At 43.9% G+C, this 26,197-nt stretch overlaps 1 protein-coding gene across 2 annotated transcripts in view; it reads left to right on the top strand.

The window, feature by feature from the left end:
* The window catches only part of ARHGEF16 (Rho guanine nucleotide exchange factor 16), a 1,345,157-nt gene that overhangs the window by 740,417 nt on the left and 578,543 nt on the right, over window positions 1–26,197 (top strand). For both annotated transcript variants that reach the window (XM_044062969.1, XM_044062968.1), the window contains exon 9: window positions 22,157–22,228. In XM_044062969.1, the coding sequence (XP_043918904.1) occupies window positions 22,157–22,228 (72 nt within the window). The remainder of the gene's footprint in view (window positions 1–22,156; window positions 22,229–26,197) is intronic.

Here is a 26,197-nt window from a genome sequence, read left to right as displayed (position 1 = left end):
CAAAGGGTTAAAGACATCATCCTTGAAGCCCGCAGACCTTCAACAAGAAGGAACTATGCAGGAAAATGGAAAAGATTTGTCATTTGGAGTACTGAAAGAGGGAAAGATGTGTCAAAGATAGATATTGCCAACATCCTGGAATATTTGGCAGAGCTTCTCCATGCAGGCCTGTCCTACTCCTCCATTAAGATACATGCATCAGCTATTTCTGCAGAATACAGCTTTGATTCTCCTGTCTTCTCCCTCTACTCAGACAGTTCCTGAGAGGAATTAAGAATGTAAAACCTCCTAGGAAACCACCATTACCAGCATGGGACTTGAACTTTGTGCTAGAAAAATTGACACTCCCTCCATTCGAACCAGCAGCAACAGCAGACCTCCAACACCTATCCTGGAAAACTGCTTTCCTACTGGCAATTACTTCAGCAAGAAGGGTTTCAGAACTACAGGCTTTAATGGCAGTACAACCCTTCCTAATCTTTCATCAAGATAGAGTATCCATGAGAACTAACCCTACATTCATGCCTAAGGTGATATCCAGAGTGTCTCTAAACCAAGCGATCCACCTACCTACCTTCTTTCCCAATCCACAGAACAGGGGAGAAAGATTCCTGCATACCTTGGATGTACACAGACAGTTACGCTACTACCTGGACAGAACCAAGGCCAATAGGAAAACAGACCAACTTTTAGCAGCCTACGCAGCAGGAAGGGAAGGAAAAGCAATTTCCAAACAAACAATCTCCAAGTGGATAGGAAATTGCATAAGATTCTGTTACTCCTACCATGGAAAGCAAATTCCACAGAACATAAGGCCGCACTCTACAAGGGCTACTGCCACTACCACAGCATTCTTACGAGGAGTGGCTACCAAGGACATTATTGAGGCGGCTACTTGGACCTCCGTGCATACATTTGCCAAGCATTATAATTTACCTCTATACTCCAGATCCCGAGCAGGGTTCGCCACTGCTGTCCTACAAGGGATCCTAACTACACCATAATTCTTCTTCCTCTTCCCCTAGTTTGGCTATGGTATTCTACCCATTTGTAAGGACTGCAGATGCATCCTTGAAGGACATAGTACAGTTTTGTACCTACCATAAATGTAGATGTCCGAACAGGATAGCATCTGCAGTCAGGATTACCCACCCTCCTTCCCCTCTGTGGTACTCCTAGGGTATTTGCCCTCCTAATAGCTAGCTAGGGGGGGATTTCTTATGGTGTATTTGTTTGTATATATGTACATACATGTTTATTTTTGTATTTGCCTTCTACCTTTTGGAAACATTGGCATTTCCCAAAATTTAGCTTTACAAGAGGGCAACTGGCATCTGGGGCAAGAAACACTGAGGAAAATGGCGTCGGCTGATGCCTTTATACCCGAAGACCAGCAGAGATGACGTCGGGTGAGAGCGACACCAGCCGAAGCCAGACCCAGACTTTGGAATCCGGCCGACCGAAGGGCTGCCTGACGACAGGACAACCCATTTGTAAGGACTGCAGATGCTATCCTGTTCGACATCTACATTTATGGTAGGTACAAAACTGTACTTTATCGTGGTTAGTTGGTAATACAGGTGTGGGGGTGGAGGATTTTCCTGGGTTCAGTAAGTTGCTTATTGTAGCCCAGAATTTGTTAGGATTATGAGCGTGTTTTTCTTGCATGGATTTATAGTAGTTCGTTATGTCTATTTTTATTTGTTTTTTTACTTTGTTCCTAAGCTCTTGATAGTTTTGTTTCAATGAAGCGGTTTTGACTTTGTGAAATTGTAAACAGGATTTGTCCCTTTCTTTGATTAATGTTTTGTTATCTTTTGTTAGCCATGGGGCATATTTGGTTTTGATTCTAATGGGTCTAGAGGGTGCATGCTGGTTTAGAATCTTTAGGAATGTTGAATTAAAGAACTGTACAGCTTTGTCTATAGGCAGTTGTTTTAGTGGGTTCCAGTTGCAGTATTTAAGTGCATTGGTAAATTCAGTGGGTTTAAAAAGATTGTTTGTTCCGTATTACCCTGAGTATAGGTTGGTGAGTATGGTGTGGTCTATTCCTAATTATGTAGGTTGCTTGGTGGTCACTCAAGACTCTTTGGAAGACAGCCTGATTGTTGTGCTTGAGTGGGGTCGGATATCAGAATCCAGTCTAGTATAGACTGGCGTTTGCTTTTCTTGTCAGTTCTAGTGGGGTCAGTTATAATTTTGGATAACCCATGAAGGTTAATGTGGACTGCTGGGGTTTGGCTGGTGCAATCAGACCAGTCAATGTTAAAGTCGCCTAATAGTATGGTTTCTTGTGGGAGATAGGTGGACATCCAGTCTAGTAGGCTTTCTAGTTTAGTAATGTTATTGCCTGGTGTGATATAACCCCCAGCAATAATTATTTGTTTGCTGGAATTAAGTTTTAATCTTACAAGAATTAGGTCTACATCTTTGATATCATCAGAATTACATTCAATTTGATCTATATTGAGATGATTTTGAAATGGGATAGCTACACCTTCTCCCTTTTTTCCAATTCTATCTTTGCATAGAATATTGTATCCAGGACATGTAATTTCATTACTATGGTTATCTGGTTTGAGCCATGTTTCTGTTAACATGGTTATATCTGGTTTATAAAGAGCTAGGAGGGCGTGAAGGTCCTGTGATGTTCATCGTGTTCCACTGTTGCATTACTGTTGTCCTTACACTTGGGTTATCCTGCTGGCAGGCTACCCGCAGTCGGCCCGAATTCCAAAGTCCTGGTCCAGCGTCAGTTGCTGTCACCTCTTCCCTGACGTCAGTGTGCCAGGGGTATAAAAGATGCAGCCAACGCCATTTTCTTCAGTCTTTCTTGCCGCGTGGTGCCCGAAGCAAAAGCAGTTCACAAGTGCCGGTCGGCCGACTCCTAAGATTTTCGAAATTGAATTTCAGATCCGAAGTCTTCATTAAAGCTAAGTACCCCATTGGGGAAACTTTTTTCTTGCTCCAGACCAATGTCAGAAAAAGTTAACAGTTGTATTTCTTGTGGGAAGCAAATACCTCATAAGGATTTTCATTCTTACTGTATTCCTTGCCTAGGCCCTGATCACAACGTTGCTAGCTGTCGGTTTTGTACTAGATTTAACCAACGCACTATTAAGCGTCAGTTTGATTTTGCCTTTCATTACTTCGGCCGAAGATTTAATTATACAACGCTGGTGGAACAGCCGACGACCGGAGTTCACAAAAAGCGCAAGGAAAAAGAAAAGGACAGGCATCCGAGGTCCAAAACAGACGACGAGGCTTCTTCTAATCCAATCACCAGTTCTCAGTGAGGTGCTTTTGCAGCCCCTGACACCCACTACCTCAGAGCCACAGGCCGCTGACGACTCCCACGTGGAGCCAGCTAAGCCTCTGGATACTCGAGGTATCAGACACTCGGAAACAATTCCCTCAGATGGGTCCAGAGCCGCTGAGCAGGCATCAGCTTCTGAGGGTGTTTTCAGACCTACACAGTTATATGTAAAGCCTACTTCAGCATCAAAATCAAAGACTAAAGCAGTGCAAAAGACAAAGAAACAAATACAGCAATCTCCAGGACAGGCCTCTATGCCTAAAAAGCAGATGCTCAAAATGGCCGAAGACCTAATTACTCTGATCATGGGCTCCCATCCCCCTCCTGATAAGAGGCCTAGGCAAGAGATAGAATATGACTCTTCAGATCAGGTTTCCATTTCCTCGGACTCCTCTTCTGATCAGGAATACTCTCTTCCTCCCTATGAGGATTCTGATGCTGAAGAATCTATCCCTTCAGCCTCTCCTCCTGAGGATTATTCTTTTGGGGAAACCTTGCATACCATGAGGGAGCACTTCCACTGGGAGAGCCAAGATTACTCAGACTCTAAGAAAAGGCTTAGAGATTCTTTGTTACTTCCTCAGCACAGGCCCCTGGCTATTCCCCCTGTGCTAGACATAGTGGATGATGTATTTTCAGAGTCCGGCCTTTCACCAGACTCTTTACCCCCTGTTGCTACTAAGCCAGACAGATACTACAGGGTCCCAGATTCTCATAAATTTCTTTACAAAAACCCTGCTGCTGACCCAGTAACAATTTCTCAGGGTCCCAAAGGGGTCAAAGCTGCTACTGCGAAAAACCCTATTCCCTCTAACAGGGATTCTAGGGCTGTAGACAGATGGGGGAAAAAGGTCTACACTTCTGCTTCTCTGGCTGTAAGGGCTTTAAATTGTCAATTTCATATGCTTAAACATCAGCAATACCTACTGTCTCTGCTTAAACAGAAAATGTTGACAAATTCTGAATGTGCTGAAAATAAGGAATTGCAGGATTTATTGCATGCAACTGAACAAGTAGGAAAGCATACATTGCAATGTGGATTTGATTCTTTGGAGGACTCTTGCAGGGCCGCAGTTATGGGTTCTGTCATTAGAAGGCATGCTTGGTTAAAGGAACAGAATCTGCCCGATCATGTTAAAGCAAAATTATTAGATGCTCCATTACAGCATGATACTTTATTTGGTGTTAAAGCAGAGGAGGTTTTGAAGAAAATGGAGGACAAAGCGAAATCTATGTAAACAGTAAAGGATTTCTTACAGGTACAGCCACCTAGATTTAGCAGGAACTGACTTACTAAGAATTGGTCCTTTCCAGTGTCAGACAGGCTACAAAGAGGCAGATACAGACGCCCGAGAGGCAGATCTCAGCCCCAAGGCTCTTATAGGCCTAAACAATGGACTGCTCCTACCTCCAAAAGCAGAGAAGACAAATCACAGCCCTACAGAAAACAGTCCCAATGACTTTCCTCTGCCAGCACCGAGCACTTATCTTTTGGCAGCCCCTTTAGGGGGAAAACTAGCACTTTTTTCACAAAATTGGCACAGGATTACCAATGACAAATGAGTTTTAAATATAGTGTCCTAGGGCTACAGGTTCCACTTTCACACCCTGCCAAAGGCAAAAGGTATGCCAGACCTGCCACACAATCAGTGGGCAGAGGCGCAAAAGCAAGTATCATCTCTCATGGGCATGAGAGCTATTCAGCAAGTACCATAGCAAGAGCAGGGACAAGATTTTTATTCAAGACTATTCTTGGTGCCCAGAAAGGACAAAGCCTGGAGACCAGTACTGGACCTGCCTACTCTAAACACATTTCTGGACGTTCCAAAATTCAAAATGTTGACTCTGCAGCAACTTCTGCCCATGCTGGGCAAGAAGGCCTGGCTTGTAAAGTTGTACCTAAAAGAGGCATAACTGCATTTCCCAATCAGACAAAATTGCAGAAGATACCTCAGATTTACAGCTGGATCAATGCATTACCAATTCTCTGCACTGCCCTTTGGCTTATCTACTGCGCCCAGGGTCTTCACAAAATGCCTGGCACCAGTAATTGCTTATTGCAGACAAAGAGGAATACAAATATATCCTTACTTGGATGACTGCCTCATTCAAGCAGAGAACAAGGACATTCTACTACAGCATCTGGCATTTGTAAAAAAGATTATTAATTTGCCTAGGGTACACAGTAAACGAAAAGAAATCAAAACTAATACCCTCTCAAGAGATAATATTCCTGGGTGCAAGCATAAACACAACTGCCCAGATGGCTTATCTCACACCAGACAAACAAAGGCAACTGACTTCTTACTTCAAAATGTTGGCAACAAAGACCCACTTATCTGCAAGAAAAATTCTACAGGCCTTGGACTTCATGGCATCCTGCATCCTACTGATTCCATATGCAAGACTGCATATGAGGAAACTTCAATGGTATCTAAAATGTCCTTGGGCACAACATTGCCACAGCCTGGAAAATGTGATTACACTCATTCCCTGCCTGCAACAGGAGTTTCGATGGTGGGCACAAGTCTGTCACCTCAACAAGGGACAACCATTCACCATACCCACAGCCAGGCAATCAGTAACAGACACTTCAGACTATGCCTGGGGAACTCACATGGCAGGAAAATGTATTCAGGGAACATGGCCTGCAAGCCAAATGCATCTTCATATCAATCAAAAAAAGATTTTAGCTGTTCAAAATGCCCTGACAGCTTTCAAGGATTTGCTTCATCGAGGACAACTACTGATAGACAGACAATACAACAGTTATGTGGTACATAAACAAGCAGGGAGGCACTCATTCCTACCCCCTCTGCAGACTAGCCATGACTTTGAGGAACACAGCACTGGACTACCAAGTACACCTGCAAGCACAATTCCTGCCAGGAAAGACAAATACACTGGCAGACGAGCTAAGCCAAAACCTCATTGATCCCCACGAGTGGAAACTGGATCCACAAATCTTCACCATGATGATAAGGAAATGGGGACGCCCAGACATAGATCTATTTGCCTCTCCTCACAATTGCCAACTACAGAAATTCTGCACAAGGACTTATCACAGTCAAGCATGGAAAGTGGATTCCTTATCTTTCAGCTGGAAAACCCTTACAGTATATGCCTTTCCTCCACTGCCTCTCCTATCCAAGGTACTACTAAATGTCAGACAAGAGAAGCCGAAAATGATACTGATTGATCCAGATTGGCCCCACCAGCACTGGTATCCAATCTTAAAGTGCTTGTCACAGGGCCCAGCCTGGACATTGCCTCTTATTCCTCACTTACTGACCCAGCAGATCAATTAGATCCTGCACAGCCAACTCAAAACCCTAAATCTAGCAGCATGGCGAATACAGTGACAATTCACAACACACCTCTTTCCAAAGCAGTTATGGATGTTATTCTGGAGGCCAGAAGGCCAAGCACCAGGAAATCTTATGCAGAAAAATGGAAAAGATTCAGTGCCTGGAATCAGGCACAAGGTTTTGATACACTGGAACCAAACATTCCTCAAATTTTACAATACTTAACTGAGATGCTAAACAAAGGCCTAGCCTTTTCATCAATCAAGATCCATGCCACTGCCATTTCAGCTCATTACAGTACGGATCCTCCTATTTTTTCGCATCCACTACTAAGGCAGTACCTCAGAGGGGCCAAAAATGTAAGACCCCCAAAAAGAGCACCAACACCTGCATGGGATCTCAATTTCGTCTTGGAAAAACTCACACTGCCTCCTTTCGAGCCAGCCAATACAGCTAATATAAAATTTTTATCATGGAAAACAACTCTGCTCCTAGCAATCACTTCAGCAAGAAGAGTCTCAGAGCTTCAGGCATTAATGGCTGTGGAACCTTTTATAATCTTTCATTCAGACAGGGTTTCTCTGAGAACAAACCCTTCTTTTATGCCTAAGGTAGTGTCCAGTGTGGCCCTCAATCAAACTGTTCATCTGCCTACCTTTTATCCAAACCCACAGAATAAGGGGGAAAGACTTCTGCATTCTTTGGACATACACAGACAACTACGCTTCTATTTGGACAGAACTAAAGCTTTCAGAAAAACAGAGCAACTTTTGGTGGCATACGCTGCAGGATCCCAAGGAAAGGCCATTTCAAAGCAGACCATTTCAAAATGGATAGGCCATTGCATTTGTTTCTGCTATTCTCAACATGGCAAATCAGTGCCTAAGGGCATTAGGCCACATTCAACCAGAGCAGCAGCCACTTCAGCAGCCTTTCTCTGAGGAGTACCAACCAAGGACATTTTAGAGGCTGCAACTTGGACTTCAGTGCACACTTTTACAAGGCACTACCACTTACCTCTTTACTCTAAAGCCAGAGCAGGCTTCGCCACTGCAGTTCTGCAGGGCCTTATAGCCTCTCCTAATTCTATTTAGACCCAGCCACCCAACCTCAGCTTTGGGATTCTACCCAAGTGTAATGACTGCAACAGTGAAACACGATGAACATAGTACAGTTGTGTACCTACCATAAATGTAGATGTTCGAGTGTATTCACTGTTGCAGTCCAGGTTACCCACCCACCATCCCCCTTTCTTTGCTGGGACTTATCTCTACTTCTCTATCCTATACAACCTATGTGGTGTATTTGCTTGTAGATGAAGGTAATGTTTATTTTACTGTATGCATTTTTATTGGCATAATGTTTTAGCCTACCCTTCAGGGGGCACCTGACATCTGGGGCAAGTAAAACTGAAGAAAATGGCGTTGGCTCCATCTTTTATACCCCTGGCACACTGACGTCAGGGAAACGGTGACAGCAACCGATGCCAGACCAGGACTTTGGAATTCGGGCCAACTGCGGGTAGCCTGCCAGCAGGATAACCCAAGTGTAATGACTGCAACAGTGAATACACTCGAACATCTACATTTATGGTAGGTACACAACTGTACTTCTTGTTAAGTATACTTCTTGTGTTTAGGTTTAATAGGAGGAGTGATGAAGTTGGTCTTGGGTATAGAGGATTTGATTGATTTGATTGATTTGAGTTGATATTGGGAGATGTTTTGGGACCTGGGTTTGGGTGAATGTCTCCACAGCAGGAGAGGTTTTGGCGAAGGTAGAGGTATAGTTTGGCCAACTTATGTAGTATTTTTGTTAGTTTTGAATAGTATTGAGGGTTGGCTTTCTGTTGACTAATGTAATATGGGTGAGAGAGAGGGTGTGATGAATAGAGGTTGTAAGGTGATATGGGATAGTTCTTTAGCTTTAAAGAGTTGGTTAGGATGTCTGTTTGCCATGGTGGAGGGGGCTGAAGTTGAGGTATGAGTGATAGGAGGTGAGAATAGACAACTGGAGAAGAGAGAGGACAATTAATGGATAAGGTGCTAGTTTACGTAGGTGGGTGTTATATGTGTTGGACATGTTATGGTGCAAAGAGGTATTGGACAAGTTTGAGAGGGTTATTAGTAAGTTTAGGAGTTGGTTGTAGAATAAGGGTGTGGTGTTAGGTGTGACTGCTATGATTGAATATGGGTGTGGTCACTGATTGTAATGGAGATGTGGGTGTGGTGCATACCTATAAATGTAATGGATATGGGGTGGGTGGGAATGGGGGTAGGGTAGGGGAGCGTAGAGAGCCCGAGCGTTAGTGAGCACAAACGGAGTGGGGCAACACCATCCTGTAGGTGCAGCAGAAGGTATATGAAAAAAACAATCAGTGAGTATTTCAACACCTTCTGTGGGTCAAGCTATTTGCTTAGTGTTTATTTTAAGCAGAGAATTGTCGCTTTTAATTCTATTTCTTTTTATATTCTTAATATTTCTTTGTATTTTGTTTGCACTAAACTTTGAGGAGGGCTAAGCAGTAGTGAATCTGAGATGAGGTTAAAGGAGTTGAGTAAGTGGATAAAGATAGAGAATGGGGGAATTATGGCTTGGGGGTTGAGCAGGGTGGTTTTTGTGTAGGAAAAACGTGTCTGAGAAAGGCAGTAGTGGTGGTTAAGGAGGAGTAATGAGTGACTCCTTCAGTGTGAAGCCTGGGAGTACAGGGATAGGACTGGCAGAGAGTATGGCTAGGTAGGTAGGCCTGAGGTAGCTTGGTCTATTAAGGGAGCAGGGGTAATAGGGTGGGGGTAGATAGAGATGTGTTGTGGCTGACCAGGAGCAAATACCTTTTAGGAGGCACAAACAGTAGGCACACACCTATTGTTAAATATTGACTAGAGAACAACAGGTCTATTTAGAATAAGGTATCACATACACTGTTAGTTGTTTTTACTGTATCTGGAGATGACTTCCACCAAGTAGGAACACATGTAGTTGGTATGGATGGTCTTCAGATTTGTCTGGGGTTTAGGTAAAAGCCTTGTTTGTTTTGGTCCCAGGGTCCTGGTCAGCTCAACACCATAGTGGTTGGGGCAGAGTGGATGGAAGGAAGATTTGATTTGACCTGTTGTCTAGTAACTGTAGGTGTTGAGCACAGGGTAACAAAATTGGTGGGAACTGGGTCCAATATTTTTGAATCCTTAGTTGAGACGTGAGCTAGTCTTGGGAGATAACATTAATGAAGTGAAGGAGTCTTTGTGCATATTTATTTGAAATGGTGAAAGTTTCACAGTCAATGGCAGGATAGTTGAAGTTTCCCAAGAGAACGCTGTTTGGGTCAATTGGGAGGTATGTCAGTTTGCTTATATGTGTCTCACAGGAAGCAGGTGATGTGGGTGTTGGGTGAGTACAGTAGTTGGCTGTGATTTTTTTTTTTTTACCATTGAAAGAATATGAAGAAGTTCAAAGTCATTGTCCTCAAGAGTTTGAAGGTGAGCTTGCATGTTAGGAATACTGACATGCCCCCCCCCCAGTAGCACTGCCATTTTTCACACTAGGTCTGAAGGAATGGCAGGCAATGAAACCCTGCACTGTGTGGGTGATATTGCTGATGTCCTTCTATTCCTATGTTGCAGTATTCTTGGTGTGGGATTTCCTGCCTCAGGCAACCCGTACGTCGGCTCCTATATAAAAGCTTGGGCTCTGCTGTTGCAGCTGCGTGGGACATCACACGTAGGGCCGTAAACCAGGGACCCTATGTGTGACGTCTGCATGCACAATCCTCAGAATTTTTCAGCCGCAGATGACTTTGCATCATACGATCGTTCTCCAGATGTCAGATCGACTATAGATAAGTAACCCGTTGGGTTTTTTTGCATTTCTAATATTTTACTGATCTTTTACACTGCTTAGGCTTGGTTGTTGAAGCTTTCAGCTGATGTCAGGTAAAAAGGGAAAGTGCCAATGCAGGCGCCAGATTCCCCATAAGGACGCCCATGACAAATGTGTTTTCTGCTTAGGCCGGGAACACGACCATAACGCCTGCTTTATTTGTAAATCTTTTGTGTCTAAGACCTTATGTAGCCATCTGGCAGCTCTAAACCTTTACTTAGAAAACCAACGTCTCAAACAGCTGGCTCTCAGGATGGATCCCGCTTCGGAGGTCACCCAAGAACCTCTGCATAAGAAGGCCAAGATGCCTAGGCCTTCGTCACCTGCCGCTTCGCACCCGGACGCCCCACCAACTACCGATGTATGAGTTGAGGAACGTTTGGTGGATCCATCGCCTCCATCGACCTCCCTCGCAGAGGCAGCTACACAGCCGACGTCCAGCATGTCCACGGAGCTTTCTCAGACACACCGACGCTTGTCGGTTGAGGGGGAACCAGATTTGGTGGGGTCCTTCGACTGGGATCTAGACCTCAGATGCAGCCACTGCCAAACCCAGCTCTAGACCGACTGCAACCAAAAAGAAGCAGAAAACTAAACATATTTCACCTGCTTCTGAAGCCCCTCCAGACTGGGAGGCCTTCACTTCCTCTCTATGCAGGACTTTATGGCCCTTAGGCCTACTGCCTCACCCACAACTACATTGCCTCAGCTAAGCCCTAGGCCTACCTCTGCTTCTTCTATATGGCTCCCCTCCCTGAGGAAGAAGAACATGAATCTACCTACTCTTCCTCAGATGAATCCATCTCTCATGCATCCCAGATTGCATCTCCCAAGGAATATTACTCTCCTGATGAGGATTCTTCACCTGAAGACATTACATTTGGTGAAACCATCACCAAAATGAAAGACTACTTCAAATGGGATACTTCCCAGATGACAGAAACCCAAAAAAGATACTTTGAACTGCTGCAAGTGGAGTCCCCCCTCCCCTTCAGCTGTTCCCCCTGTTCTTCCTGCATACTTGGATGCATTTTCTGGAGCCTCTAGAACTCTTGATTCACAGCCCCCTGCACCTATGCGCGCAGATCGCTTTTACAAGGTGGCAGAGGAACAAAAATTCCTCATAAAGCCACCTTTAGCAGACCTAGCAGTGATTGCCTCTGCCCCTGATAAACAGTCTAGGTTGTTACCTTCTGCCTCCCTATTGCCCACAGGTAAAGATAGCAAATCCATGGATAGGATAGGCAAGAAGGTGTACACTTCCTCCACTTTGGCCTTCAGAGCCATTAACTATCAAACACACATGACCAAGTATGCCCTGGACTTAGTGTCCCAAGCCAACTCTATGCTGGCTTCTATTCGTGACCGTCCCATTAAAATGGATATCTCCTCCAAATTATCCTTAGCACTACAAGTGGCTAGACACTCTATAAGATGCAGCTACAATGCTGCAGAAGCTTCTGCTCGCTCTGCAACATCAGCATATGTCCTTAGGAGATATTCTTGACTTGTACTACAAAATCTGCCAGAGGACTTCAAGTCCAAAATCTTGGATGCTCCCCTGGATCACAACATCCTCTTTGGAAAGCAATCTGCAGACCTATTTAAGAATCTGCAAGAAAAAAGCAAAGAGTTACAGGATATTAAACATCTACTGGTATCCCCTATACCCAAATTTTATAGAACTACCCAGCTAAGACTACCTTTGTTAGGCGTAACCCGCATTCTACTGCCTCCTACTCCAGACCCAGAAGAGGAACTAGAAGACATTCATCATATAGGGCCACTGGCCCACCTCCTCAACCTAGACAGCCCTTTCAGGACAGGGGAGGTTCTAATAGCGCGTGACTGCCTTGCTCATCTGCCCCTCTCAGCTCGCCTTACCCACTGTTTCCCCTTCTGGCAAAAAATCACCACAGACCAATGGGTATTAACCATTATTCAAAAAGATACTTCCTATCCTGGAAACAAATTCTCCCCTGGAAAGGCATTCCATTTCCCCCAAAAATCTCCTTCCACAAATTCTGTCAGACCTGCAACAACAAGGCACAATAGAGCCTGTTCCCACAGGGCAAGAAGGAAAGGGATTCTACTCCCGTCTTTTCCTGGTCCCTCAAAAGGACGGACCCTGGAGACCCATTTTAGATCTCTCCTTCCTAAACCATTACCTGCAGGTACCATCCTTCAAAATGCTGTCACTGCCCACTCTCTTGCCCCTCATACCCTCAAATACTTTCATGGTCACCTTGGACCTAAAAGATGCTTATCTGCACATTCCTATCAGGGCCTCACACAGATGTTTCCTGCGTTTCTCTGGCCCATCTTCGCACTTCCAATTTACGGCCTTGCCCTTTGGCTTATCCACTGCCCCAAGAGTGTTTACAAAGTGCCTAACCCCAGCCATTGCCTTCTGCAGGACCCAAGGAATCCAGATTTATCCATATCTGGACGACATCCTTATCCTGGCACAGTTGGAAGATTCCTTCAACACATCTACACTTCACTGTGTCACTTCTACAAAGCCTAGGGTTCACCCCAAACCTCAAGAAGTCCTCCCTGAACCCGTACAAGGACAAGCTATTCCCAGGTTGCAGAATCAATATAGACCGAATGAAAGCCTTTCTCCCACAGGACAAGGTTCTTTCTCTAGCTTTCCACTTCCAGGAAGTCTTGTTCTCCCAGACAGTCACTGCAGGGCAATTCCTTCAACTCCTGGGATTGATGGCAGCAACCATCCCCAAGCTGCCATTGCCCAGAATGCATATGCAAAAACTGCAATGGTACCTCAAAAATATCTGGTCACAACACCAGAATTACTTGGAACAGGTTATTCCCCTTCTTCCCTGTTTAAAGAAGGAAATCATTTGGTGGATCAAACAAGTACAACTAAACCCAGGGCTTCCACTGCAACCCCCCAACCCATATAAATATTGCATACAGATGCCTCAGACTTGGGTTGGGGAGCCACCTTGCACTCTTACAGAGTACAAGCCCAGTGGCAACCTCCCATGAAAAACCAAACACATCAATGTAAAAGAAATGACAGCAGTTCTTTTAGCTCTGCAAACCTTCCTACCCCTACTGCTACCAGGTCATCTTATGATAGTAATAGACAATACCACTGTAATGTGGTACATCAGCAAACAGGGAGGTACCAAGGCATACCAATTGTGCAGGCTAACCCTACTACTTTGCGATCTAGCATCCCAGCACAACATATCCCTGCAAGCCAGCTACATCCCTTCACAGGACAACAAGCAGGCAGACCTCATGAGCAGAACATCCTCTCCACAACACAAATGGATGCTGGACAGGACGATCCTCCTAGAAATAGTCCACCGGCGGGGCACTCCACAAGTACACCTGTTTGCCTCCCCACAGAACAGGCAGCTGTAGACCTTCTCACAAAGACTTATTCCCCCAAGCCTGGAGAGTAGACGCCTTCAATTTCAACTGGGGGGGGGGGTTCCTGTACGCATCCCCCCCTTCCATCTGATTCAAAAAGTCCTTCTGAAAATCAGGAAGGACAAACCAAAAATCTTGCTAGTGACTCTCTACTGGCTAAGGCAACACAGGTTCGCCCTTCTATACAATTTAGCCAAGGGCAATCACTGCAAGTTACCCCACAAGGTGGACCTTCTGACACAAGACAAAGGAACTCTCCTACACGCAAACTTACAAATGCTATCCCTGACTCTGTGGGTGATAAATTACTAACGCCATTTAGACACCACTACTCAGAGGACGTGCTATCAGTCCTGAGGGAGGCCAGGAAACCCACTACTAGAAAATCATACCTTGCTAAAAGGGAAAGATTTACTCACTGGTGTCTGGGACAGGAAAGGAACCCTTATGAGGCTGACACCCTCCCCTAATCCTCTCATATATGTGTCAACTTATAAAGGGTGGACTTTCCTATTCATCTGTGAAAGTGCACCTCTCCACATTATCAGCCTGCTTACCTCTAGATCCTCCCTTGTTAACCAGGCTACATGTGAAACTCTTCCTAAAAAGTGTCTTACACATCAGACCACCTAAAAAGCCTATTCCTCCTCCATGGGACCTGAACTTCATCCTGGAAAAACTCACCCAGCCCCCCTTTGAACTAGCTAATACAGCCTCTCTACAGTTTTGTACTTGGAAAACAGTACTGTTAGTGGCTGTTACCTCTGCCAGAAGGGTTTCCAAGCTACAAGCCTTAATGGCATGCTCACCTTAACACCATTTTCATAGGGACAGGGTCACTCTGAGAACTAACCCTTCCTTCATGCCCAAGGTAGTCAATGACTTGTCTCTAAATCAATCGATTCACCTACCCAATTTTTCCTCTCTCCCTAACCAAGGAGAGAGGATACTCCACTCCCTAGATGTCCACAGGCAACTGAGATTTTACCTGGACAAGACTAAAGACATTAGGAAATTCAAACAACTCTTTGTATCTTTCCACCCCAGGGCATTGGGCAAGGCAGTCACCAAGCAGCCCATTGCATCCTGGATTAGAAAGGCAATTGTTTTCTGCTACTCACAGCATGGAAAAAAACCTCCAGTTGGGGTTAAGGCACACTCCACAAGAGCAGTGGCCACTTCCAAGGCCTTTCAAAAAGGCATGGACGCAACTTCCATTATGGAAGCAGCTACATGGTCCACTATACACACTTTCACCAAGCATTACAAACTGGACCAAATTTCCAAAGCACGTGCAGGATTTGCCAGGTCAGTCCTACAAGGCTTTGTGGAATCATCTTCTGCATCCGGCACCCTTTCATCAAAATAAGCTGTGGTACTCTCCCACACCAAGAATACTGCAACATAGGAATAGAAGGACATAGAATAGTTGTGTAAAATCTTACCATAACCATAGATGTCCTTCTCTTCCATGTTGCAGTATTCCTTCCCACCCAACATTCCCCCACACAGACTCTACCAGTCTATCTGCTCCTTGATGCCTCTCACCATTACAGAAGAGACCCAGGGCATTGTACATGTCACCTTTGTCAGCCTATCCTGTTGGGCCATCTACTTTACCTGCTTAGCTTCAAGTTGTGAGGATTGTGCGTGCAGACTTCACACATAGGGTTCCTGGTTTATGGCCCTACGTGTGATGTCCCACGCAGATGTAACAGCTGAACTGAAGCTTTTGCATAGGAGCCGAAGTACGGGTCGCCTGAAGGCAGGAAATCCCACACCAAGAATACTGCAACATAGAAGAGAAGGACAGCTATGCTTAGGGTAAGATTTTACTCAACTATTCTTTCTGAAACCATGTTTCAGTGACTTTGTAGATGTATGTATTTTCAAGAGTTAAAATATCTGTAAGGAGTGCAACATCTTTAGGCTCCAAGCATTGAGTAGTCCTGCCTTTATATATTTTGATTTTGATTAGCTATGTAGGCAATTTGAGGAAACTGGCCTTGCCTAAAAAGGCATTATAGGGGAAGAAAAGGTCCTGGCCAATATAGAGAAACCATGAGGAAAGATGTGCAGGATGTTCTTCGTGTTTCACTGTTGCAGTCATTACATTTGGGTAATCCTGCTGACAGTTGCCTTCAGTCGGCCTGAATTCCAAAGTCTTGGGTCCTGCGTCAGTTGCTGTCGCCCCTTCCCTGACATCAGGGGTATAAAAGATGCAGCCGACACCATTTTCTTCAGTCTTTCTTGCCGCGCGGTGCCCGAAGCAGAAGCAGTTTGCAAGTGCCGGTCGGCTGACTCCTGAGATTTTCGTGTTCGAATTTCCGATCCAAAGTCTTCATTACAAATAATTACCCCATTGGGGAAACTTTTTTCTTGCTCCAGACTGATATCAGAAAAAGTTAATAATTGTATTTCTTGCGGAAAGCAAATACCTCATAAGGACTTTCATTCTTACTGTATTCCTTGCCTAGGCCCTGACCATAACGTTTCAGGTTGTCGGTTTTGTGCTAGATTTAACCAGTGCACTATTAAGCTTCGGTATGATTTTGCATTAAACTATTTTGGATGCAGGTTTAATTATCCAGAAATGTCATCGGATAGCCATCCAACTTCTGTAGTTCACAAAAAACGCAAAGAAAAAGATAGACAACCGAGGCCCAAAACCGACGACGAAGCTTCTCCTAAGCCAGTCGCCGGTTCTCAGTGAGGTGCTTTCGCAGCCCCTGACTCCCGCTACTTCACAGGCTGGTACAGACTCCCACGTGGAGTCGGCTATGCTGCCGGAAACTCAAGGTATTGGAGCCTCGGACACTATTCTTTCAGATGGGTCCGGAGCCGCTGAACAGGCACCGGCTTCTGAGGGTGTATTCAGACCTAAACATATATACATTAAACCGACTTCAGCTTCAAAGGCAAAGAATAAAGCACCTTCAAAGACAAAGACACAAACTCAAGAGTCTCGTGGACAGGCCTCCATGCCCAAAAAACAGATGCTCAAAATGGCCGAAGACTTGATTACCTTAATCAGGGGTTCCCATCCCCCTCCTGATAAGAGCATAGGCAAGAGACAGACTATGAATCTTCAGATCAGGTTTCTATTTCTTCTGATTCTTCTTCTGATCAGGAATATTCTCTTCCCCTCTATGAGGATTCTGATGCTGAAGAATCTATTCCTTCAGCTTCTCCTCCTGAGGACTATTCTTTTGGGGAAACCTTACATACCATGAGGGAGCACTTCCACTGGGAGAGCCAAGATTTTTCAGAATCTAAAAAGAGGCTCAAGGACTTCCTTTTACTACCTCAACACAGGCGTCTAGCCATTCCAGCTGTGTTAGACATTGTAGATGATGTGTTTTAGAGTCTAGTCTGACCCCTGACTCCTTACCTCCAGCTCCTGTTAAGCCTGACAGATATTACAGGGTTCCTGACTCTCATACATTCCTTTTCAAAAACCCTGCTGCAGACCCAGAAACTATTTCACAGGGTCCCAAAGGGGTTAAGGCTTCTTCTGCAAAAAACCCTACCCCCTCTGACAGAGATTTTAGGGCACTGGATAAATGGGGTAAAAAGGTTTACACACATGCTACCTTGGCTATAAGGGCCTTAAACTGTCAGTTTCATATGCTCAAATGTCAGCAACATGTCATGGCATTGCTTAAACAGAAAATGCTGTTAAACTCTGAATGTGCAGAAAACAAGGAAATGCAGGATTTATTGCATGCAGCTGAACAAGTTGGAAAGCATACTTTGCAATGTGGTTTTGATTCCCTGTAGGCCTTCTGCAGGGCCGCAGTTATGGGTTCTGTAATTAAGAGGCATGCTTGGTTAAAGGAACACAATCTGCCTGATCATGTCAAAGTTAAATGATTAGATGCACCTTTACAGCATGATACTTTGTTTGGTGTTAAGGCAGAAGAGGTGTTAAAGAAAATGGAGGACAAAGCTAAATCTATGCAAACTGTCAAAGATTTTTTTACAAGTACAGCCACCTACTGTCACTGGTCTACAAAGAATTGGTCCTTTCCTGTGTCAGACAGACCTCAAAGGGGCAGATCCAGATGCCCTAGAGGCAGATCCCAGGTGCAAGGTTCATACAGGTCAAAGCAATGGTGTGCTTTTACCTCCAAAAGTGGAGAAGACAAATCACAACCTTACAGGAAACAGTCCCAATGACTTCCCCCTGCCTGCACCAAGCACTTATCTCCTGGCAGCACCCTTAGGGGGAAAAATAGCACTTTTTTCTCAAAATTGGCACATTATAACCCAAGACAACTGGATTCTAAACAGTGTCACAAGGCTACAAGTTCCACTTCCATACCCTGCCAAAGGCAAATGGTTGGCCAGATCTTCCAAAAAATCAATGGGCAGAGGCACAAAAACAAATCCCATCCCTCATGGACATGGGAGGGCCATTCAACAAGTACCAGAGCAAGAGCAGGGACAAGGATTTTACTCAAGACTGTTCTTGGTACTCAGAAAGGACAAAGTCTGGAGACCAATACTGGACCTATCTATTCTAAACACATTCCTGGATATACCAAAATTCAAAATGTTGACCTTGCAGCAGCTTCTGCCCATGCTGGGCACGGAGGCTTGGCTTGTGACTTTAGACCTAAAAGAAGCATACCTGCATGTCCCAATCAGGCAATCATGCTGAAGATAACTCAGATTCAAGGCTGGCTCAATGCATTACCAATTCTCTACACTGCTCTTTGGATTATCTACTGCGCCCAGGGTCTTTACAAAATGCCTGGCACCAGTAATTGCATTCTGCAGACAAAGAGGAATACAAATATATCCTTACTTGGACGACTGCCTAATTCAAGCAGAGAACAAGGACATTCTTCTACAGCATTTGCCATTTGTGAAAAGACTTCTAACATGCGTAGGGTACACAGTCAACGAAAATAAATCAAAACTAGTACCCTCTCAAGAGATAATATTCCTGGGTGCAAGCTTAAATACAACTGCCCAGATGGCTTATCTCACACCAGACAAACAAAGGCAACTGACTACCTATTTCAAAATATTGGAAACAAAGGCCCAGTTATCTGCAAGAAAAATTCTGCAGGCTTTGGGCTTCATGGCATCCTGCATCCTCCTAATTCCATATGCAAGACTGCATATGAGGAAACTTCAATGGTACCTAAAAAGTGTTTGGAATCAACATTGCCACAGCCTAGAAACAATGATTACTCTCATTCCCTGCCTGCAACAGGAGTTTCGATGGTGGGCGAAGGCTTGTCACCAGAACAAGGGACAGCCATTCACTTTACCCCCAGCCAGGCAAAACCTAACAACGGATGCATCAGATTATGCCTGGGGGGCCCACATGGCAGGAAGATGCATTCTGGGCACATGGTCCGCAAACCAAATGCATCTACATATCAATCAAAAAGAGATGCTAGCTGTTCAAAATGCCCTGACAGCCTTCAAGGACCTACTTCATCTGGGCCAACTACTGATAAAGACAGACAACACCACGGTCATGTGGTATATAAACAAGCAGGGGGGCATACATTCTTACCCCCTTTGCAGACTAGCCATGGCTTTGTTGGACACAGCATTGACTTACCAAGTTCGTCTGCAGGCACAATTCCTGCCAGGAAAGGAAAATACTCTGGCAGATGAACTAAGCAGAAACCTCATGGATCCCCACGAGTGGCAGCTGGACCCATAAGTCTTCAGCATAACAAGGAAATGGGGATGCCCGGACATAGATCTATTTGCCTCCCCTCACAACTACCAACTAAAAAGAGTCTGCACAAGGACTTATCACAGACAAGCATGGAAAGTGGTTGCCTTGTCTTTCAGCTGGAAAAACCTATCAGTGTATGCCTTTCCTCCACTGCCTGTCCTCCCCAAGGTAGTCCTAAAGGTCAGACAGGAGAAGCCAAAGATGATACTGATTGCCCCAGACTGGCCCCCGCCAGTCCTGGTATCCGATCTTAAGGAACTTGTCTCAATGCCCAGCCTGGACCTTACCCTCAAATACCTTATCTACTGTCCCAACAAAACAATCAGATCCTGCACAGCCAACTCAGGACTCTAAACCTGGCAGCTTGGCGGATAAGGTAGGCATAGAAAGCACACCTCTCAGTAAAGCTGTGATGGATGTCATTTTGGAAGCCAGAAGGCCTAGTGCTAGAAAATCTTGTGCTGGAAAATGAAAGAGATTTTGTGCTTGGAACCAGACACAAGCAAACTGATACAGATGTACCAAATATTCCTCAGATTTTGCAATACTTAACTGAGATGCTGGACAAAGGCCCATCTTTTTCATCAATTAAAATTCATGCCTCTGCCATTTTGGCTCATTACAGTACAGAGCCACCAATCTTTTCTCATCCTTTATTAAGGCAGTACCTCAGAGGAGCCAAAAACTTAAGGCCTCCAAAGAGATCACCAGTACCTGCATGGGACCTCAACTATAGATTCATAGATTAGTACTAAGCTAACTGCCCTTGCGAGCCATTTTAAGCCTAGCCAATTATCCCTTGTGAGACTCAAACCCTGCACCTTGTGTTTGTAAGGCAAACACCTTAACCATTAGGCCACCCTCTCAAAAAAACTCACCCTGCCTCCTTTTGAGCTAGCTGCTACTGCTGATATAAAGTTTTTATCTTGGGAAACAGCTCTGCTCTTAGCAATAACTTCTGCAAGACGAGTTTCAGAGCTACAGGCACTCATGGCTGTGGAACCTTTTATCATTTTTTATCCAGACAGGGTCTCTCTGAGGACAAACCCAACATTTATGCCTAAGGTGGTGTCCACTGTGGCCCTTAACCAAAATATTCATTTGCCAACTTTTTATCCAAATCCACAGAACAAAGGGGAGAGAATTCTGCATTCTTTGGACATACACAAACAGATTCTATTTGGACAGAACCAAAGTTTTCAGGAAGACAGAGTAATTACTAGTGGCATATGCTGCAGGATCACGAGGAAAGGCCATCTCCAAGCAGCCTATTTCAAAGTGGATAAGCCACTGCATTTGCATGGCAAGCCAGTGCCTAAGGGCATTAGGCCACATTCAACCAGAGCTGCAGCCACTTCAGCAGCCTTTCTCAGGGGAGTACCAACCAAAGACATTTCAGAAGCTGCTACTTGGAGTTCAGTGCACACTTTTACAAAGCATTGTCATCTGCCACTCTACTGTAAATCCAGGGCAGGCTTTGCCATTGCAGTTCTGCAGGGCCTCATAGCCGCTCCTAATGCTGTTTAGCTCCAGCCTCCCAGCCATAGCTTTGGGACTCTACCCAAATGTAATGACTGCAACAGTGAAACACGAAGAACATGGTACAGTTGTGTACACTTACCATAAATGTAGATGTTCGAGTGTATTCACTGTTGCAGTCCAGGTTACCCACCCACCACCCCCCTTATTTCTGCTGGAACTCATCTTTCCTTCTCTGATTTATACAACCTATGTGGTGTATTTGCTTGTAGATGAAGGTAAAGTTTATATTGGTGTATGTGTTTTTATATATAAATATATATATAATTTTAGCTACCCTTTAGGGGACACCTGACATCTGGGGCAAGAAAAATTGAAGAAAATGGCGTCGGCTTCATCTTTTTTACCCCTGATGACCTGACGTCAAGGGAAGGGGCGACAGCAACCGACGCAGGACCCAAGACTTTGGAATTCAGGCCGACTGAGGGCAACCTGCCAGCAGGATTACCCAAATGTAATTTATGGTAAGTGTACACAACTGTACTTTACTTCTAGCAAAGCAACCAGGGTTGTCGATCATCTCCATCCAGACTGATATATATATATATATATATATATATATATATATATATATATATATATATATAGCTGTATCATGTCCCTCTCAAAGGAAGGTTGGCATAATGGTTAAAGTGTTTACCTTATAGACACAAGATGCAGGGTTTGATTCTCACATGGGGTAATTGGCTAGGCTTAAAACAGCCCACAAGGGCAGTTAATCTAGTACTAATCTAGGAGTCGAAGTCATTCATTCTTACATGTGTAATGACCATGATGTCATATATACCTGGGATGAAGGGACTTGAGGGCTCTAGTCTAAATGCAGTGGGCAACAAATACCTTGAGAAAATTATAGAGCTGTTGGTAGTTTTTTGTCATTTGGTGTTTACTGAAACTTGATTTTCAAATGTCTGCTTACATTTACTGTTTGTGTCTGAAATGTTATTTTTACATTTGCACTCTGAGCTACTTGCTAAGCACTTTTTTCACTGCTGCTTTTTGTTTTAGACCATTTGCCAGAAGACTTTGGATAAAAAAGAATATTCTCCAGCAACCAAAGCACTGAAGGCCATCAGTAAGGTTAGCTATGATTATGCATTTCTCAGAACCTTTCAATGTATCCCATGATTTTATGAGCATTTGAGTTTGTCTTTTAGGCTAGAAGACAGTTGTATGCATTTACAGAGACCAATGCAGGCAGATATATAGTGTCTGTCTATGAACCGGCTTGCTTGTTTGTGAAAGCATTGTGTGGTAAAGCATAAAGTATTTGTGGACTATTCCCTGTCATCCACATGACAGTGATCTGGTGGCGAGATTTTTCCACAGGCCAATGATCTGGTGAAGAGATTTAATTATTCATTAAAGACACTGTTGGTAATATTCTCAGACCAGTTCAAGCAGCAGTGGGGTATGTACCTGACCCATTTCCTCTTTGCTTAGAGAGTGATGCCCTAGGTGTCCACAGGATTTTCACTCTTTCACTTGCTTTATGATTCCAGGGTCACAAAGCCTCTGTAATTGATTTATGATGAGTGGAGGGTGGGTAATTCCAACAAGGTATGCTTTGTGGAATATGTCCTAATAAACTTCAGGACCAGGTTTAGACAGTTCATGAGATGGCATAAGAGAAGCTAACACAAGCATAGCAGCAGAAAAAGGTCTAGTGTGACCAGGCAGCCAGGGCCACATTAGTTTGCTGGACAAAAAGGTATTGTACTTAATCCTGTTTGACACAGTAAACTGAAGGAGGCATGGGGGGGTCTTTTCACTATTAAATGAAATTAAGTTATGCTAACTGGATGATAGCCAGGCAGAAGGACAAACTCTACAATGTTAACATAATGAGGTACTACTGTGACAGAGACACTGGTACTCAATATGAGCAGTGGGTTACAGCAGGATTTGGAAGAGGATCCTGTGGTATACCTTCTCTTTGAATCTTGGTCTGACACCTCAGTGGACCAGGTAGCCCTTTTACAGCAGATATCACCTACCCAAGTGCAGGAGATCTGGATAGTACTGCAAGATTTTGGAAACTTGTATTGGTAAGCCAAGGTGTAACCAGCTGGTGGAGTAACTTTTTGACACAAGACCCAAGGAACCCATCAAACAGGTCCCTTATAGGGTGCCTAAGTAAGTTAAGCAGACCCTGTGATGGGGAACGTCAGGAGGTACATCTCGGGCTTATCTTTGTGTCCACCATTCCCTGGTCCTCGCTGTTACTGATGTGCCAGAGAAAGATATAGTGCATGAAATGCCTCTAACTTGACTACTTTTCCCCATTTCAGCTGAAGGTTGCACCATGATGAGCACTAGCACAATGGCAATCTTTAAGCAGCAGCTCCTTGTTATTGCTTCAGCTATTGAGGTCTTGAACATTGTCCATTTATATTTCGTGTTCCTAACCTTCCCAGATGTACAGGACAAACTCCTTTGGAGGTGCGAGTTGAACTTATCCTACCTAGAAAAATCATCTAGCCATTCCCGAGACACTTTCACTTCCCATTTGGGTTTTACAAGTCTTTAAGCTTCCCAAGCAATGTGACTCATCTTGTCACTGATTGCTGACAACCCAGCACCTCTCCTGACCTTACTTTCCAGAACATGTGCTGAAAGACATGACTGTGGACCTGAGTGACCAGAACATATGTCTGGTGACATGACTGTTAATGACTGTCAACCTTAGCGCCATGATGATCTCATACCAAGTACATTTATCAGTATTCGTATCTATAGAAATAGTATTTATTACGGGCACTTCATGACTATCACAGACATCTAAAAATGACTCGCCAGTCTAGGATCTTAATAACTAATGTGTTGTTATTGGTGATAATCCTCCTTTAGCCTGTTTAAGTCCTTTTGCTTCTTAGAATTTTGGTTGTCAGTATTAAATTGGCCATTTTCTTATGGATTCCTTACATTTGCTGATTATTTCAGCTTGAAAAACTGATAAGTCAGGAGGATATGCAGACATTCTTAAAATCTTTCCAGTTGGAGTACTCGTCATCACTTCCTTCAGAATACTTGTTATGTTTCGATTTTAAATGTATGTCTCACTAACATTGGTTAAAAAAGAGATTTGTTACACTAGTTACATTTGTTAGGGACATACAATGTCTGAACTCTGTGTTTCAGATGTGGTTAAGAAAAGTTTCATTACTTTCCATTTCATTTTAAAGTTTGGGTTTAACACATGCTGCGATTCTTCTGGCTTTACATAGATTTACTGAGCTGATACTTGGAACATTAAAACATGATAGAAAATAAGTGTTAAGAAATATTTAGTTGGTATAAAAGTTTCATGTATTTACTAGACATATATTTTAAGTTCTAGCAATAGAGACCTTAATTTAGTTGGGGGTCCTATGTTTGAGTCCCTCATTTCTCTCCCATTCCATTTTTCCTTCTTTTCCTGAACTCAGGTGCGCAGGATGTGTGCATCCTATCACAGTTGCACACTGTTGTATGCACTGTTTCTCATCATAAAAGGGTTCTCATCCAGGAAAAAAGAGGTCATTGTTCCCTTCTACTCGACACATTACACCCATTATAGAGTACAATGCCCCTTTTGGAATGTACCTCACAAGACATCTGCAGCAGCTGGAAAGGCCACAGAAGTACCCCACAAAGAGGATTACCCTTAAACAAATGCCCTACACTGACTGCCTCAAAAAACTCCAGCTTTACTCCATAGCATATCACCTACTCCGAGGTGATCTCTGCCTAACATAGGTTCATAGGTTCGTACTAAGCTAACTGCCCTTGTGAGCCATTTTAAGCCTAGCCAATTATCCTTTGCGAGACTCAAACCCTGCACCTTGTGTTTGTAAGGCAAACACCTTACTATTAGGCCACCCTCCCAGCCCTCTTAAAGGAACACTATTTAACAGTGGTGCAAGTTTTCATCTCTTTAATGGTTATATACTATCGATAATAATTAGGCCAATGATGATGATGAATCTGACTTTCTACCTAGGCACAGGTACATAGGTTAGTACTAGGCTAACTGCCCTTGCAAGCCATTGTAAGCCTAGCCAATCATCCCTTGTGAGACTCAAACCCTGCACCTTGTGTTTGTAAGGCAAATACCTTAACCATTAGGCCACCCTCCCAAATTATAAACAGCCTTTGCAGGTTTTGAACCCAGGACCCTGTACACTATAGTCACAGTAGTTAACCACTAAGCTATCACAACAGTACTATGTCAAATCCAGAGCTGTTGAACTTGCTGAACCTAGGGACCTAAACCTTGTCACCACAATAAACAGGACATGCTGGAGAGATAGATTCCTGTCCCAGAGACTTTCCCTGCTCTGGAATAGGCTACCCATCTATGTCAAGCAAAGTCCTTCATTAGCAGTCTTCAAGAAAAATCTTGATGAGTGGATGGGAAATGGGAAGTACACCCCTAGGATCACTTCTGTGTCTCTGCTCGACAGTGGCGTAGGAAAATAACTTTCTTGGGTGGCGTAAGCCAGGAAACCTTGTTGGCTAGGCTTACGTAGACCCCTGGACTGATAGCCTGGTACCTACCTATGAACCTATGTCATAAGCCAGTTATCAAAGACATAATATGCACCCATGTTTAAACAGGCTCACATTCACAGAATATACACTCCTTTTTGATATGACCATAACTGTCTGTAAAAGTTGGCAGTGTATCCAGACCAATGAGGCTAAAACTCTCAGCAGCACCCCTACCTGTGAACAAACAAACTCAGCCCCTAAAAACAAAGGTGCTGAAGAATATATCCACAAAAGCCTTGCTTGTTCTACAGGAAAACACCTTACACAAACATCCTAGCAATTGGTGAACCCACTGTGCGTAAAAACATGCCTTATTGAACTTGGCAAGAAGTGTATGACAGTGTGTTTTTTAAACACCTTTATTAAGTTATGACTTAAGACATAGACAAACATAAATTAACATACATTAACAAAAAATAAGACAAATCTTATTACTATTTTTCTAAATCATATTAGCATTTTTCTATTTGCATACATTATACATCACCATCTTTTCTTTGTAACTACCATCAGTCC

Source organism: Protopterus annectens, chromosome 2.part1 (assembly GCF_019279795.1).
Source record: "Protopterus annectens isolate FY-2018-M chromosome 2.part1, PAN1.0, whole genome shotgun sequence".
In the NCBI taxonomy this organism is placed as follows: domain Eukaryota; kingdom Metazoa; phylum Chordata; order Ceratodontiformes; family Protopteridae; genus Protopterus; species Protopterus annectens.
This window is presented reverse-complemented; position numbering and strand designations above follow the sequence as displayed.